The following is an 18193-nucleotide window of genomic DNA, read 5'->3' on the forward strand; positions in this document are numbered from 1 at the left end:
TGTATGAAAATGTTTTTATTTCATTAGATGTAAAGTTCCATTGCCCACAGATTGAGCTACAAAGCAGGATTTTATTTTTCTCAACATATTCAACTGTTGACAAATCTGAACCCAACACTGACCCCGACCTCGAAATGATCTCTTACTGGTCCAAATCCACTGAAGACACCCCAAAAAAACTTTTATTAAAGCTTGATCAGCTTTAGTTTCCATGCTTCACAGGACTAATGACGTAGTAAAGCAAGGTGTCACTAATAGAAAAGTTTTTCAAAAGTGGAACGTATAGATTTCTATTCATAAAATTCAAGGGGAGTGGCAGTAAATGTAGCAGTTTTGTTCCCTCAAGTCAAGCTGATTACAACTGTGTCTGTATACTTAAAAATATTCCAGTCGTGTTCAGGTTAATGCTTTGAAAGGTATCTAGTGTGGTTAAACACTAGTTTCATATGATGGACAAGTAACCACAAACCATTAACTCTGACGCAAACACCATCTTTTATATTACAGTCCTTGTAATTGCTGTCATTTGTCAATTTTGTTTTGTTTGTTCAAATTTATAATTTAACCCTTTACTGCATAGTGTAGTTTTTGATGACTAAACTCATCGTCATCACTTATCAAAGTGCTCGTAAACCTTCCAATAAAGCATCTAAATATTCCCTTTTACTATAAATCCTTGTTATACATATAAACAAGTTTGGATAGCTTTGTTGCCAAAGTGAAACAATGTGAGACAATTCAGAATCCATGATGGCCTCGGATACATGATGCCTGAGGAATACCGAGTTTACGAATATGATCAACATTTCTGTTGGTATCATCCAATAATCCTTCACCCGCAGCTAAATGTCAAAAATACAGACTGATCCACTCCCATTAATGCCCACTGTAAGCTTCAGTTTTACTTGAAAGTAAAGTTTCAGCTGCAAATAATACAAACATGAGGAAAGATTTTTAAAATTCGAATGTAAAACTATTTGCAAATATTCTTATTTCCTACTCAAGTTAGGGGAGAAAAAGCAACATTTCAATGAATGCAGTAAAGGGTTAAGAGTCCATGTAGGATCTAAAATTCATCTGTTTAATTTATGAAATCAAAAGGTGTGTAATGGGCAGTGAGTTTGGGGCAATTTGTCACATTTTCTCTTGCTTCTCTTTGGGGTCTTGCATGTGTGGAAAGGCAGTATTTATTTATTTATTCTACGGCTTCTGTGTCCTCGGTTGGCTGTCCAGTTGCATTTTCTGCCGTCTTTGAGGCCTGTAGGATGTGAAAAAAAGAGGAACAGATCAGTGACAAGGAGGTGAATGGTAGGACAGCGTGATGGTTCATTATTAGACTAATAATTTACCTTCTTTTTCTTTTTCTTCTGTGTTTTACGACTCGCAGAGCTCTGTAGTAAAGTCTGGGGAATGGGAGAGACGTTTCAGTATAAAGGGATTAAGATGTTTAACGCAGCCAGTTTCTGTGTGATGAAGGAGCTTGATGTAAAGTAAAGTGATCTTACCCTCAGCTCTGCATCCTGAACTTCATGCTCTGACTTGTAGAGCTCCGGATCGAAGGGTCCGTTGGTGATTCGGTGTGGCCCGTTGGCCATCAGCAGCACTGTGAACTTAAACTGAGCTACACACTCTCCTGAGGACAAAGACACAGAAGGTGGATGGTAAATAAAAAAGGGAAAGCTGTTAAAAAGCAAAAACTTGATAAAAGAGAGAGCTAAACACTCACCCTCTTTCTCTTGTAGCACACTGAAGGGCTGTAGCAGTTCATGTTTGGCACACTCTACCACACCCAGACGGGCTTTCGCCTCATCCTCGAACGCCCTGATGGAAAATGGATCGTTTAATATTCAACTTGCTAACAATCTATTTAAAATTTCAGCAGATGGAGTCGACTTATATATATTTAAGTAGCTACACATTAAGTGTGGTACTCATACCGGAGAGTAAAGGGCATGGCATCAAAGCGTCGTTCCACTTCGCTGAAGAACATACGGGACGTTTTCATCTTCAAGCCGTACTGCTTACTGGGGTCCCTCTTATAAATGGTGGTCCTCATACCTCCATCTCTGGCCTAAATGTAAAAGACAAATAAGCATCTGGTCTTTACACTAAAGTGTTCATGAGCTACACTTTCAGCAGCTATGGGTGATGGATAAAGTAAGACAAGAGAAGACACTGACCTTCCCTTCTCCGGTGCTGATCAAGACATCCACAGCATAGACTTCATGTACCTCAAACTCTGCCTTCTCATGGTCCTTCCTGAAAATGAGTGTCAACAGCAGCTAGTGAATAAGACGAGTAACATATTGCACTTTGTTCATACTCAACAGAGGTTTTCCTGGCTCAGAATGGGCCTTTGGTGGATGACTACACACGACAATAAGCATCATCGGTCCGCACACAGTAAAAACAAAGAGTCTCTGTTACCATATTTGAGAGAAATTGATGCATTTTCTTGTTATTTCTGACCATTTGATAAACAAAAAAGACTGTACATACAGTATACTGTACATTTAGCAGCATAAATAGCATTTTGACACTAAAACATATGTACTTTGACCAAAATGTGAATGTTTGGATCTGAATACATAAGGAACACCACTGTGAAGCTACAGAATGATATAAAACCTCAAAAAAAAAAAAAAAAAAAAAATGGACCCACTCTTTAAGTGTATGGGCAGATGGAGAATTGAAAGAAAATTACAGGGAAATATAAACTAGTGAGTCTGGACAAACAGACATCTGTTGCTCTGCAATACTTGAAATGTGATATTGATTGACAGGACTAAATCCCACTGAATACATTCAAGCATTATCCATTATCTACACTCAGTGTGTGTCTATATGGATACAAAATGTGACACTCCAGTTTACTACAATTCAAAACACCCATAGAACACCTCAGATTTCCCTCCCCTCCTCCAATGTGTAAAAAGTGACTAAATGTACCTTTGTTGGTCTGACGGGTTCTGAATGATGGTCTTCTCTCCATCAATGACATGTTGCTTTAGCTGATGAGACAGCATACCTTTAAAACAGGCAGGAAAACATGTTAAAAACAGTCATCGTCTTCACATTGATGTGATAACATGAACACTAGTGATTGCCCTGAATGCCTTTTCCATGACACGGCACACTGAGAGGCACAAACTTTGAGTAGACACTCACCCTCTATTGGTGAGCATTTGAACGACTGAGCGATCTTGTTCCAGGCGTCTGTCACTTGAGAGTTCTGAGAGACAAAAAAAAAAAATCGCATTACTTTCACATGCAAAATACAGTTTTAATACAGACTGAATAATTAAAATGAGGGAGGAGCAGCGAAGCAAACTATTGGAGAAGCTGCAGTAAATATTTTAGGAGAAAAGATTCAATGCTGGCACACACTAACAGATTTCTCAAATCTTAACAGATGTTGAAAATGTGAGAGACCCTACACATAACGACATGCAATGATCATTTCTGTTCCTATAGTGTGTGGAGAGCAACGATTTGCGGTTTTGCATCCTCAGGATTCCCCCCCTCACAACAGGATATGGGCTTGTAAATATTGAACATGTTTAATACAGTGGAAACCGCTTATATAGTGACCAACGGCTTATATGGATCAAAAAGCTTGGGACAGAATCATTCCTATACAAATGCTGTTTAAATAATTTGCATATATTAATCATGTAGTAGACTTTTCATACATGACAACATATGGTAAAATATTTTAAAACTACAGTAATTACATTTTTTCCCCCATGATACTTTGCCTCATGTTAACCCAGCTGGCTACCTGAGGCTGATTCTGCGTACACATTGAAATCATGACGGGACAAAGAAAGAAATTTTCTCTCAATGAAAAACGAAGTCTCTTCGAAGCTTATGACTAATGCCCGGTGCAGACTACACGATATCAGCCCGATTATAACCCGACACGGCCATCGTAGGGGATCGGGAATGATAAATGAGTGTCGTGCGAAAATCGATCGTTTAATCTCGTGCAGTGTGTCATAGTACACGACAACCGACGTCGCATCTGGGACGCCTCACGACTACCCGACAGAAAGTCTACCGTGTTTGATTTTTCTTTTTTGCTTTCCACGACTTGTTCTGTCATAGCCGTGAATTTGACCGGCTGAGCAAAGGCGCACACAGCTGTAAACAGAAGCACATGGCTACTTATTATGCAGAATGATGCCAGCGCAACTGCTGCCAGACCTCGCAGTAGGATATTCATTCTAGGTTGTGTTAAGAGTAAAAAACACCACCGCCGTTGCATCTTTGCGCATGGAGCATCCCGTTGCGTACCCGCTTTTGCGTCTTCCTGTGAATTACATTTTTATTCTTTTCCCCTGGGCCCTCGTGGGCCCCTTTACATGGTCGGGCCTGAGGGCTTGAGCCCCGGTTAGCACGTATATTAAGACGGCGGTGCCATGAGAGTGTGTATTGTCGGAACAGGGGACCGACGTGTAGTCCGTCATGTGTCGCGGCCATGTCACGACAAGAATTTATGGCTTCATTACCCCGCATCAGAAATATGAATTTCACACACTGACATTTTTAACTCATAAGAATAATATAAATCTTTGCATGAGCCAGAGCTGTAGAGAAGGTAACTCATTAATATGGCTGACATGGAGAAGATTGTGAGGAAGTGGTTCCACGTACCTGGTTACCAGGTTTAACAAGGCGAAGAGCTGCTTCTGCACACAGATGGGCCGCTTTGATTACATCAGCTTTCCGGCCTGTGATTGGGTTCTCCTGCAGAAATAAGACAAAGTGAGAAGAGGATTTAAAGGAAAGGCTCCAAGGAAAGGACACAAAACGGGGACTAAAACAGCATTTAAAAAAAAAGCCCTCACCTTATTGGCTCCCACCACAAAGCTGTGAGCAACATTAGCAATGAAGCCATCGACATGAACACCTAGATCTCTACATAAAATAAGAGGAAAGGAAGAACAATAAAACAAATTAAATTGATCATGTGTCAAATTCATTGCAAGTCTAACTGCCATCCAGCTGTCAAGATTACTTATGTACAACCCAGGAAGGACAAAATGTCAACTATCATCCGCTTTAAATAAGACTAATAAAGATGGTCAGAAAAAAAATAAAACATTTAAAACTGCTATGGCCATTAAATGGAAGATATACTCCAAGGTGAATGTCTTTTTGGCTGTACATCAGCTGGAATACAGTGAAGGACTTATTGTGAATTCAAGGGAGCAGCACTAGAGACTGTAATAAATTGAACAGACAGACAGGTTAGGCTATGAGTGTGTGAAAAGTGAGGAACATACAAACCTAGTGTGTAACCACATCACCACGAGCAACAAACATCTTTAAAACATTGCAAATCCACACGCAACACAAAAGACAATACAGAAGACGAAAACATACGTGGCAATACAACAACTAAGATGAGCTGACTTCCTTTTTCAAAGCACAATACTGCATTAGAAAAAATGTGATAAATGGGATTTAGCAGAAAGCTAAAATCCAACATATCACTTCAAAAATTGCAAAAAAAAAAAACACCTGTTCAAAAATGTCCAACCTTACTTGTCGTTTGCCACACAGGACAGACAGGAAGACAAGACCTTACTGATGAAGCGGACAATCAACAGCCAAGAGAAAACCCTCACACACAAGCCAAGATGTCACATAGAAAGACGGGAGGACAACACACTGGGAGATTCAAGACACACGGGGGAGAACAGTGGGTGACATTATCGCAGAGCGTGGTGCCTACATTTTGACCAGATCCCCATCTTTAAGTGTGTAGTCATGGTCACTCTTCAGGGGAGAGAAGTGGCAAACACAGTTATTGACTGAGACGCTGGTGGGAAAGGCAATGCCTAGAAGAGGGAAAAAAGAACCACCAAGTCTTCATTTTGGAAATCATCCACAAGTTTTGCAAGAAAACTATAAAAAGGATGAAGGGAGTGACACTTGGATCAACAATGTGCATGACTACATCTAGACTCTTCTTGATGGGTCCACCTCAGTTCACCCGAATAACCACAGATTTGCTAGTATCATCTTTGGCTCACCTTTCTTCATTTCCTTTTCCTTCTTGAAGACCTTTCCAGTCTCAGCCATGATGTAGGCATCCCCCTTCTGACAGAGGCTGAGAACCGACACCCCGGGCGTGGCGGTTTCCACAACCAGACGGAGAGCCTCTGGGTGATACAAACAGCAAATGGATAAGAGGCGCAGAAGAGGAGCCATGTAGAGCAGGTACATTAGTAAAGTATTGATATGTGATATGAGACCAGATATCATATTAAGCATTGTCTTGAAACGATGCATTACAGTTAGTTCACACTGAGTGAAATGAACACTGAATGCCCACACATGACTTATATTTCTTCTCAAAGAAATCACATCAACCAACCCCCAGTTTAACACCATCAGATGTCAGGGAACTGACTCAAAAATATTGAGATTATTCAATTCTGTCAATATTGCTGAACTCTAGGTGATAGTATGGGAAGTAAAGAAATATTTTAAATAGGGTTGGCTGATATGACGACATACTGTATACCATAAAGAGCTGCAATGATTAATCGATTAGTTGTCAACTATTAAATTAATCGCCAACTATTTTAATAATCGATTTTATATATTTTTTTAAAGAAAAAACAAAGTCTAAATTTGCTGATTCCAGATTCTTAAATGTGAATATTTTGTAGTTTCTTTACTCCTCTATGACAGTAAACTGAATATATTTGAGTTTCGGAAAAACTAGACATTTGAGGACGTCATCTTAGAATTTGGGAAACACTGATCAACATTTTATGACATTTTATAGACCAAACAACTAATCGATTAATCGAGAAAATAATCAACAGATTAATTGACAATGAAAATAATCGTTTGCCCCTAATACCATACGATAATATAGATTTGTCAATCATCAGTGATGTTTATACTGTGGCTCGTCCCTCTTTAATATATCAGCAGGCAATATTGCTAGAGCTGCTTTTTAATATTAATTTGGGGGCGGCAGTAGCTCAGTCCGTAGGAACTTGACTTGGAAACCAGAGGGTCGCCGGTTCAAGTTCATACATGGACCAAGCATTGAGTGTGAACTGGTAGCTGGAGAGATGCCAGTTCGCCTCTTGGGCACTGCCGAGGTGCCCTTGAGCAAGGCACCAAACCCCCAACTGCTCAGGGCGCCTGTCATGGGCAGCCCCTTTGCTCTGACATCTCTCCATTAATGCATATAGGTCCTGTTTGTGCATGTGTGTGTGAACTGTGTAAATAACAGAGTGAAACTGAATTAATAAAGTGCCTTTCTTCTTCTAAATGTTAATAATTCAATATGATGACGTAACTTAGTTTGTATTTAATGTGCTCGATTTGCCAAAAAACACACAATACTGTCTGGTTATTTTATCTCGAAACAGTTCCTGAAAATGTAATTACTTACAATACATAACTTAAAATCAAACAAGTGACAGAGGATTTTATCCATATCTCCCACTCCTAATTTCAAATAGATAAGATAAGATATTCCTTTATTAGTCCTGCAGTGGGGGAATGTGCAGTGAACAGCAGCAAAGGGGATAGTGCAAAAAACAAGATGCATCAGCTAACACAGTAAAAACAAGAGCTAAACAAAGTGTAACAAAATGTGAACCATTTAAATAGAAGGAAGTATAAAAATAGGAGCAGTATATACAGTATTGACAATAAACAGACTATTAACAAGTTATCCTTCATTTGCAGTGAACGACCTAGAAAGGTCAAACGACTGGGTCTGCAAATGAACAACGATAATGTCATGTGATCACCGTTAGAGTAACATGCAGGCTGTACCTTAGACCTCATGTTGTTCCTGTAGCAGACACATCCGCCTGTCAGCTATGTCAATTCACAGATCATCACCATCAAAAAAGTTAAGAATAAACTAAGACAACGCCTGGGTACGTGAGGAGGAGAACAGTGGACGTGTGAGGCTTCATATCAGTGGCTGCCTGCTTATCTTTTAATGTTTGCTTACCATGTTTAGCTGACTGTACTGTGCAGGGCAACAGGCTGAGCTAGCTGGTTAGCCACTTAGCATCCCACGTTAGACAGACAGCTCCCTCCAGTAAAACCTACAACGTTTATCATCAGTAACAGAGGAGCTAGCATTAAGCTAACACTGAACCAGCTGTACCTACAAGATAGCTAGCCAGTTAAGATAGCATAATGTGTGTAAACGCATGTGAGCCACATGGCTGCTGCCTGTGTTCAGGAACTACCGTTAGTTAGCACGACAGGCCGGATAGAGCACGTCATGGCAACCAGTCACCAACGGCTACTCGTTTAAATCACCAACGGCTACTCGTTTAAATCTACTTACGGTTGGCGATGTCACCCCCCATCTTGTACTTGGTGACCACCAGGTCCTCCGCTATGGTCTGCTCTTGTTCTTCGTCGGACATCTTGGCAGTGAAGTTTCAGTCGCTAGTTAGTTAGTCTTCCTGAACAGCGACGGTTCCCCCGCAGCTCAGCTCAGCTCAGCTCAGCTCTGTGACGGTTACTTGCTGCTAACACGGCTAACAGCTAACACCGGCGGCCTCGCGCTGCACTCCAAACTCCTCCCACTTCACCGTGACGCTAATGACGTCACCCGACCCGCCAAAATGCAGGGATGCTCCTTCATGATGTCTTGCAGATATTATTTACACATTTCAGATTTACTCCAATTGTTTAATATTATGGAGGACCACAAGAGTCACGGAAATAGTTTGTAAAATTATTATTGTCATTATTATTATTATTATTAGTGTTGTTGTAACAATGATAATTTAAAAATAATTATACAACAAATAACAAAATGTAGGGAAAGAAAAATAATAATAATAATAATAATAATGATAACAATAATAATAATATTATTATTATTGGTATCAGCTATTAGTGCATTTTACAACTTTTAGGACCTAATTATTTAAATAAGGGTTATTCAAGTGTTCATACTGGGAAGTAAAAAATTAAAAAAATTAAATTAATTAAAATTATCCACTGAGTTACATATGTGTCTTTCCCAATGCAAGTTTATGGGAAAAAGTTTTTTTGGGACCAATGGCATCACTTCTTGGACAAATAAGTTGTAGTACAGCTGATTGGCCACTACGAAATTTTTCAATGACACAAAAATTCATATGCTAATTATGATGTCGCACGAATCTTTCGCAGGAGAAGTTTACATTAACTACAGTAGCTGCACCGTTTCACATATTAAATGCATGACAGTGATGATAACCTGGAGAAACCGTACAGAAAACAAAGTCCACCTGAAAACCCCATGAGATGCAAAAAGCGTAGGCGTCAAGGCTGTATTACCAACCAGGCAATGTCTGCAACTGCCTGCTGCCCCATGAAGCTTGAGGCGCCCAAAAGCCCCACGTTCTCTGTCTATCAGTTGGTTAATTTGACTAAGTGCACATTTGTTTGGGATTATGCACCATTAAATCACAATATCTTTATTCCATTTACAAGGTACACATTCCCACTTACATTCCTGTTTAAATAAATTACCACAAATTACTGTAGTATGAGAGTCTGCAGGTAGTGTTCATAGTAGTACTGGTTTCTGGTGCTAGATAAAATATAATGAAGCCTTTGATAGCGACTTGGTAGACACAGTTCACAGAGAGCAGGAGGAATATGATATGGATCAGTGGGGCCCACAGCTCATTTTTGCCCACTGGTGTTTATTCTGGCTCTGTTATAAATACAATATTTGGAAGAATATATATGAGGGTTTGTTTATCCCTATAATGGCAACAACAAGAGAGAAGAACAAAATTAAACCACCTCAAGAGCTTTCAGTTGTATCTCACAGTCTGAGTGCTGAGAAAACTCTCTATGAACAAACGCAATCCCCTGATGAAGGGCGTGATGCGTGGCTGAAAGCTCTGGTAAGAGATTTATTGATCCCAAGAGGGGAAATTTACAAACTATGACCAGCTTAGGGAATGGAACCCATAGTTCAGGTAGGAGAGTTAAAACACTTCAGCAAATGTCCATAAATCAACCAACATTTTGTCAAATTACTGTTGAAAAGGTCCAGAACGAACTTCATTATTTGACCCAAGTGAAGAACAAAACCTACATTTCACACATTACACACACAATCATGTTATATAGGTACAATAAAAACTTGGTGCTTCAAAAATATTTTTAATGAGTACAAAATGTATTTCATATATCATCATTAAAAAGAGGTCTCAAAACATAAAAACTCCAAACAAATGCATTTGTTCTACAAAAAAAAAGCTTTGTTCATTTCAAAATGTAAACAAAAAAATATAGCTTGTAATCTGTTCATTTCTGTTAGTGTTTTCAACACTCAGTGCTATTATTTCTGGAAATGCCCCAAATCATTGGCCTGAATACAAGACATAACATCAGCCTGTAACAGACAGCAAAGCTGTGAGAAAGTCACACATGTTGGGTTTTTGAGACTGTGTCATAGGCTACAGTATTTACATGGCTTCTGATTTGCATTTTGGGTCCTTCATGAATACGTCTCAGAGGGAAGTTTGTGAGATTTAAAATGTTCTTCATGTAGGCACTGCTTTAGGCTTCAGATACATCCTGCTGTGCCAGTAGTCTGGATTGTCAAAAGATCTGTCGCCAGCTGCAGGTTCCCCGAGCCCGACTCCAGCTCGCACTTTTACATACGCTGCCTTGCCCTCCCTCTGCAGGTTGTGGTACACCACAACATCTCCAGGCCGCAGGGTAGCCATGGAGTCCATGTCCTCATACTCATACGCCTCACCCTCGTCCCTTCCCTCTATCTTCAACTCCTTCCTGTCTTGAAGAGCTTGACGCAGCTTCGGCTGTCTGTTTGTGTAGTGATAGTTACTGTCCTCCACATATTCATCCTCCTCCTCCTCCTCGTCCTCCTCCACCTCTCTGCCCATCCTTGCTGGTTTCGGAGGAGGAGGAGGGTCGGGCGATGGAGGGCTTTCATCTTTTTCACTAGCCCGGATGTCCATGTATTCATATTCAACTTCATTAGATCCCTGCTGCTCTGAATCAGAGTTGTGATTGCTCCTCGTGTGACCTGATGCGGTGTCACCTGAGCATGCTGTCGCTTGTGACGATACAGAGGAGGTGCGCTTCTTGTTCGGCGGCTTCAGCCAGTGGCTGCTGTTCCTGGGCATCTGCTTGTTCATGTACTCATATTCTTCCTCATCTGGGTCATCCAGGAGGCCCGACGAATGAGAAAGGCGCATCCTGCCAGGAGCGACTCGAGATGAGGAAAGTAGGGTATCTGAAAAAAAAAAGAAAAAATTGATAAAATTAGGTTTGCGTTAGAATAATATAGGTTTTGACACAGCAGAACTAACCCAGGCATATAGACCCATTTCCAGGTTGAAAATATCATTTCAATAGACAACAAATATGAATGATGTTGTCACCTCTCTCTGGGCTGTCTCCAGGAAGCACGTATCCATTCTGGTCCTCTTCCTCCATCTCTGGTGATGGAGTCTCTGGTGGCCCGCCGGACAAGCTGTCCCTCTGCGACAGGTAAGCGCTGTCCTCACGATGACGTCGTCTCTTCGGGCTCCCCGGCAGAGAAAAGTCCTCGCTCATCTCCAGCTCCACTGCCTCCGAGCTCTCAGACAAAGTGCGGGCTGAGTTTAGGCGAGAGCGCGACTGCCACATGGCCTACACAAGACAACACAAACAGACCTGCATTAGTAAAATGGCAAGAGTAGGAATTTGCAGTAGGATGATGTTGATAATATCTTAGTTTGACTTAATTATGCTCAGTTATAGATACTTTATGCACATCATCCTTGCCAACCCACCCAATTTTCCCAGGAGACTCCCGTTTTTCATTGCCTTCTCTCAGTTTCCTACCGGGGTCACTATTCTCCCGTGTTTCTCCTTGATTTACGGCAAATTTTCACACTTTTTTCCCCTTTCGTTATCTTAACCTGTTTCTGGCACTGTACAGCGTCTTTAACCTCTACTGTTTCCACACGGATGACAATAGAGCTACACCAAATGTCATTTCCAGGCGGAAGAGAGCAGTCTATGCTCGCGACACAGCATAGTTTGAGCTCATGTTTGTTGTTTGTTGCTCGACGTAGCGAAAAGCTGTCGTGGCGTGACGTAAGCCATTTGAAATAACGGGTTTCAGAGCGCAGTGGTGCCGTTGTGGCATTGTGTCTGAAAGGGCCTTCAGTGAGTGAGAGACGAGAAGAGAGTACTATCTGAAAAAAATACTCAAGCAGGGACAAAAAAATGAATAAAAACTGATGAATATCAGTTTATGCCAGAGATTCACACAAGTTCACGCCAGAAGGGCAAATTATTCAGTTTTCTTTCCTGAGAATTAAAGTTAAAATATTTAACATAATTTTTTTTAAAGGTAAAAATGCTGTTGCAGTGTACTTATTATTTTGTTATTTTCATTCTTTTAAAAATTATTTACTGAAACGCAAATTTTTCTGGGGGACGACCCTCATACCCACCATTCGGTTTTGAAACGCTCCCAATTTTTAAGATCTCAAGGTTGACACGTATGATGTACATACAAAAATACAAAACAATTTAAGTGGCTTTCGCCATAAAAGCCTGCTTTAGTTACCTGTCCTGGGTTGTCAACACCTGGGGTCATAGGCAGGTAACCAGCCACGTTTGATGGAGTAATAATCACCTACAAGAAAGGACAAGATTGAGATTTAGATCCAGGAGGTGACAGAAAAGACATTTCCAGATATGAAATTGACAGGAAGAGGCGTCTCTTACTCTGGGATTGTCTATCCTGGAGATGCGACTGAGGCTCTTGGCTGGAGACATGTAGTGGGGGGCTGGAGTCAGACTATCTACCACCACCTCCTCCTCCTGGTCCACCATCTCAATGTCTAGCTCATCCATGTCGTCCAGGTCTGCACTTCGCTGGGCGAGTTCATCCGGGGCTGGGTCCTGTTGGCTGCAGTCCTCCTGGTGGAAAGAGGTGAGACATAAATTAGCATATTGCATGTATGCTTATGATAAACAATAAACAATAAAATAAAAATAACTTTTCTGTCCACAGTTAAAAAACAAGTACTGTACAAATTAGTTGTCTACTGATAAACACACAGTCTCTCTTACTTTGATCACCAGGTAGCGAGGCGGGTCTCTGGCCATTCTGGTAAATTCATTCGCCAGCTCTTTGAATGTTGGACGGACATTCTCATCAATCATCCAACCTGGAAGTTAAAAATAAGAGCCATAGTTTCATTTCTATTGAACTAATGCACAATAAAAAGCATCTGAATCATATATATATGTAGTTAAATACAAACAAAACTTAGAGTGTGCAGCCATGGTAGCAGCTCTGTGAGGCCGTACTTAGGCACATCGAGCGATGCTTTGAGCTAAATGTTAACGTCACCATGCTAACATGCTCACAAAGGCAATGCCAACATGCTGACCATAGATTGTATATAAAGATGGACGACATGACAGCTCTCCAAAAGTGAATCCTAAACATCTTGGTGTCTGGCTGCAGTATAGGTTATAAAGCCCTCCTCCTCAATGTTAGCTGACGGGACATGGGCCAAACCAAAAAGTCGAAGTACACGTCAAATACATTTTTCCCAAAGATGGTTTCTGTCATTTTAGGTAGTTATTATCACGCTGATGTACGTTCAAGTGTTAATTTGGTTTTAATTAGTTATTTGATGCTAGATAAAGGGGGGTGTGATGCCATGATTGACAGCTGTGAGTCTCTATCGCTGACAAGCTGTGGCCGTGCTCAGCTCGCGATTAGTTCGGGCGGTTGTTTGGGTGAGTGACCCAGATACGGCGGCTCCAGACTCTGGCTCCAAATGACGTAAAAATCTCAACATGGCTTCACTTCTGTACAGTGGGAGGAAGTGGAGACACGTCGTCCATCTATATATACAGTCTGTGATGCTGACGCTAAGCAGCAGCTAATGTTTTACCATGTTCATCATCTTAGTGCTAACATTAACATTAACTCTAAACACAAAGTCAAAAGTGTCATTAGTCATTATGTGTCATTAGTTTTGCAGGTATTTGGCCATAAACCAAAGTATTATACGCATTCAATTTTGACCTGATGATGGCACTAGATGAAAAGTCAGAGGATCACTTTTCGATCGCTTTTACATTTCATCCTGAGGGGGACATGAATGTCCAATGACGACCACATTTCATGGCAGGCCATCTAATAGTTTGTCAGGACATTTCACTAAAAGTCAAAAATGAACGTCCTGGTGGCACAAGAGGAAAAGTCGGGGAAACACCAAAGCCATTAGGATTCATCCTCTGGGGATGATGAATGTACAAAATGTCAGAGCAATCTGAATCCATCCAATAGTTGATGAGGTATTTCAGTCTGAATCATCTGCTAGCATGGCTAAAAATCATATGCTTGTATTACTGCTATTAATTTGTAGTTCAGACCAGATGCTAGAGAAGGATAGAAGACAAGTACTCACACTTGACCATGACCATGTAGACATCAATGGTGCAAATTTGTGGCTGGGACAGACGCTCGCCCTTTTCTAGCAGATCAGGAACTTCTTGTGGACGCATCGCAGTGTACGGCTCTGCCCCGTTGGACATCATCTCCCATACCGTCACACCTAAATGTAGGTGACAGGTTTAGTGTGGCATGAAACATCCACACCTCCACTACTGTTCATAAACACTCAATATTACAAATTAGCTGGGACTTGTAAGCTGGTTTAAACTCACCGTAACTCCAGACATCGCTCTGATGTGTGTATCTGCGAAACATGATGCTCTCCAAGGACATCCATTTGATTGGTGTCTAAAGACGTAAACAGAGAGAGCCTCTATTGATTACTTCGGTAAAAACGACAGAATAAGTGTTCAGTGAATGTGAGAGGAGCAGTGTGCAAAAAACGCTCTCTTAATGAACTTTGATCATATTACCGATATCTTTTCTGTCGTGTTACGGACCTTGACTTCATTGTAAAAGTACTTCTTGTCATCAGGGTAAAGTAGGTCTGCAATGCCGTAGTCGGAGATCTGGGCGGTGTAATTATTCTTCAGCAGCACATTTCTGGCGGCCAGGTTTCTGTGGACCATCCTGTTCTCCTCCAGGTAATACATACCCTGATGAGAAAGGACAACCATGCCTTTGAGTACTTGGGATAGACAAAACAGTGTTCTACACAAACAAACAAATAAAAAAGTTTGGTCCTTTACCTTTGCGATTTGAACACACCAGTTGAGCAGCCTTTGCGGGCTGAGTTTGTTCTTGCAGTTCTTGACATGCTCCAGCAAGGAGCCCTGGCCGCTGAGCTGGGTGACGATCTGCAGGCTGGCACCGGGACAGATACCCAGAGTCCTCACTACGTTAATGTGGTCCATGCTGCCAATGGTCATCATGTGCTGCAGTGACCATTTAGAGTAAATCATTATGAATTTTAATGGAATACTCCACTGAAAATCTTACTTTAAGTGTCAAATATTCACTTCTTGTAGGCTCTGAAAAGTTGGTAGATTGCTTCTTCGTAGAGGTGAAGATTCCCCAGTGAAGGGGAAGATTAAACATCAAAATGTCCATATAAACCTCTAACATTACTCATGATCCTGCAACATAATAGACTCCTCTGTATGTTCAATGTATTGCAAATAAATAATCCTCATATCGCCATTAAATGTAGCTATGTTGTGGAGAAAATTAGTACTTGAAACATACTTCACATACATCAGAGAAGTGCTGCAGGAGTGAATAGACAAGTTTCTTTAGATAAGTTTAGGCATGTTATTATTATTTTGTTTTTGCATGACTTCCATGGACCCAAGAAGCAAGCTATAAACCTTTCAAGCCTACCATCAGTGAGTATTTGACACAGAAAAGATATTATCCTTTTAGTCGTGTTTTCTTACATCTGTCAGCTGATGGAAGGTCTGCCGTCCGTTGCGATCATGAATTGTCTTTATGGCCACAGGAAGCTTCACTGTATCACCCTCAGGGATCCAAATGCCCTGTGAGGTAAAGAAAGAAAAGAAAATAGAGACAGATTCATAATTTGTTGAATGAATATCAAATGTCTAAGAGGAGGATTGTATAGATCACAATCATCGTTACCTTATGGACTGATCCAAACACTCCGTTACCCAGCAGCTTGATCTTACGCAGCTCTGTTGGCTTCAGGATCCGAGCGTGGACTTGAGCTCCTTTCTCTCCAGGATCCAGAGGCTCAAAACTCTGCAGGCACACAGATCGTGTGTTAAAACAAATTTTAACCGAAGCATAACAGCATCCGTGAGGACCTCAGACTCTGACTGACCTGTCCGCTCTCCATGTATCTCCTCATGGCTCGCTTGCGACGGATGGCGAGACCTCGGCGGTACAGGACGGTCAGCACGAAAATAGAGAAGGAAGCGAAGAGAAGGGCGATCACTCCCAGTACGATGGCTGTGGTCGCTTGTCTGATCACAGAAGAAGAGGAAGAAGAGATGACATTATAATAAATAAAAATGTCTAAACTATTTAAAATATAATAATAATAACAATAATAATAATAATAAATAATAATAATAATAATAATAATAATAATAAATAATAATAATAATAATAATAATAATAATAATAATACAAATAATAAATAATAATAATAATAATAATAATAATAATAATAATAGTAATAACTTTATTTGTAGAGCACTTTTCATACAAGAGATGCAGCTAAAAGTGCTTTACAAAAGAAAAGAAAAGAAAAAGGCAACACATACTGACAAGGGCAGAAAGGCGATAAAATAGAATGAAAATAAAATTAGACAATAAGTGGACAGCAGATGCTAAAATACATTACTGAAATTAAAACAGAGATCATTGATAAAAATAAGAGAATTAGTATAAAAAAGTTAAAATACATAATAAGAAATAGAATGACAATATTAAAACAACAGACAGTCTGCAATGTAGGCCGGGCCCAAACCATGAAGAGCTTTAAAAACAAGTAAAATAACCTCAAAATCTCTTCTAAAAGATACTGGGAGCCAATGAAGTGAAGCTAAAACTCGGGTAATATGCTCTCTCTTCCTTGTTTTGGTTAAAAGTCTAGCAGCACAGTTCTGAATAAGTTAAAATTTTCAAACGACTGTTTCGGAAGACCAGTAAAAAGAGCATTGCAACAGTCTAATCTATTTGAAATAAAAGCATGAATATGTTTTTCAGCATCTTTATAGGATAGGAACGGCCGTACTTTAGTAATGTTTCTAAGGTGATAAAAAGCTATTTTGGAAAATATGTCAGATTGAGAGAAGCAACTTACCCAGAAATGTACCGGGCTGACACCACACAGTCTTTAATTCCTGGACCGTAGCACCTGAACACAGAAAAGAGGTGGATTTGAAACAAACACAAACAGACGTATGAATACAGACAGAGAGAGAGAGAAAGACTGCACATATATCTCACCCTTGGGTGCAGTTGATGTGGCACGGTTCACAGCGGCCTTCCTTGTTGGGGTATTTAAAGATGACCTCTTCCCCTCCCATCACGCCCTCAGGACACGAGGAGACACAGTGAGGACCGTCCTTCAGGCTGGTGCACACTACGCACTGATCTGCTCCCTTAAAAGACAGAGGGACAGTTTAGTTGACAGACAAATACAAAGCACACAGAAAATGTTTAAAAGTCAGTGGCAATATGGAGTATAAATGAAGCTTATGCGTAAATTCAGTCAGGAAGACTAGGGCGGCAATCTCATTCATTCTGGTTCTTTCTCTCATGGGAAATTACTATGTCAGCTGATTATGGGTGTCTCTCTTTTCACTGACCAATCAGATCTTGCCATATCTCCCTAAACCAAGGGTGCCCAAACTTTTCCCTTGGAGGGCCAAAACTGGAACTCAATGGAGGGCCACGGGCCAAAATTAAACACCTATTGTATTGTATTATTAAGATGCAAAATGGTACTAGGATTCCAAGTTCCCTTAATTGAATATGTTTTACATAGTTAGCCCTTTAAAACCCACCTGCTGAATACAATTGGGCTCATTTATGCAATTTATGCATTTCCAAGACTGTTTATGGACCCCAGTATGTAGAAATATTAAAATACACTATTTTTAGAATAGTCAAAAATAACACATGTATACTGCATTCAAAGAACTGCATGTTTTCCCCAAAACTGCATAGGATTATTATAAAGTGGGCATGTCTATAAAGGGGAGACTCGTTGGTACCCATAGA

General features: G+C 40.5%; 2 protein-coding genes and 1 long non-coding RNA gene across 6 annotated transcripts in view; 1 reads left to right on the top strand and 2 right to left on the bottom strand.

The window, feature by feature from the left end:
* On the bottom strand, positions 1 to 8507 carry pa2g4a (proliferation-associated 2G4, a). The gene is made up of 13 exons (XM_037771335.1): positions 8342 to 8507; positions 6042 to 6170; positions 5741 to 5846; positions 4851 to 4920; positions 4657 to 4749; positions 3169 to 3232; positions 2950 to 3028; positions 2181 to 2259; positions 1938 to 2071; positions 1727 to 1821; positions 1506 to 1633; positions 1350 to 1403; positions 1 to 1258 (listed from the first exon to the last, which is right to left on the bottom strand). Exons 1-13 carry the CDS (start codon positions 8421 to 8423, stop codon positions 1196 to 1198), a joined length of 1176 nt encoding a protein of 391 aa, XP_037627263.1. The 5' UTR covers positions 8424 to 8507; the 3' UTR covers positions 1 to 1195.
* LOC119489136 lies at positions 8293 to 13333 on the top strand. Its single transcript, XR_005207103.1, has 3 exons — positions 8293 to 8511; positions 9318 to 9320; positions 13323 to 13333. It is a non-coding gene; the product is annotated as an uncharacterized LOC119489136 (long non-coding RNA).
* erbb3a (erb-b2 receptor tyrosine kinase 3a) overlaps positions 10147 to 18193 on the bottom strand; it is a 23707-nt gene continuing 15660 nt past the window's right edge. For 2 of the 4 annotated variants that reach the window (XM_037771323.1, XM_037771315.1), the window contains 14 exons: positions 17417 to 17571; positions 17271 to 17324; positions 16284 to 16425; positions 16082 to 16201; positions 15880 to 15978; positions 15193 to 15378; positions 14944 to 15099; positions 14716 to 14791; positions 14457 to 14603; positions 13102 to 13199; positions 12754 to 12948; positions 12593 to 12661; positions 11415 to 11664; positions 10147 to 11266 (listed from right to left, as the gene is read on the bottom strand). In XM_037771323.1, coding sequence (XP_037627251.1) covers positions 10551 to 11266; positions 11415 to 11664; positions 12593 to 12661; positions 12754 to 12948; positions 13102 to 13199; positions 14457 to 14603; positions 14716 to 14791; positions 14944 to 15099; positions 15193 to 15378; positions 15880 to 15978; positions 16082 to 16201; positions 16284 to 16425; positions 17271 to 17324; positions 17417 to 17571 — 2463 coding nt within the window. In that variant the 3' untranslated portion in view covers positions 10147 to 10550. Of the gene's footprint in view, positions 11267 to 11414; positions 11665 to 12592; positions 12662 to 12753; positions 12949 to 13101; positions 13200 to 14456; positions 14604 to 14715; positions 14792 to 14916; positions 15100 to 15192; positions 15379 to 15879; positions 15979 to 16081; positions 16202 to 16283; positions 16426 to 17270; positions 17325 to 17416; positions 17572 to 18193 lie in introns of all 4 variants that reach the window. The other 2 variants (XM_037771310.1, XM_037771302.1) reach the window with 1 other exon arrangement.

Source organism: Sebastes umbrosus, chromosome 1, assembly GCF_015220745.1.
Source record: "Sebastes umbrosus isolate fSebUmb1 chromosome 1, fSebUmb1.pri, whole genome shotgun sequence".
NCBI lineage: Eukaryota > Metazoa > Chordata > Actinopteri > Perciformes > Sebastidae > Sebastes > Sebastes umbrosus.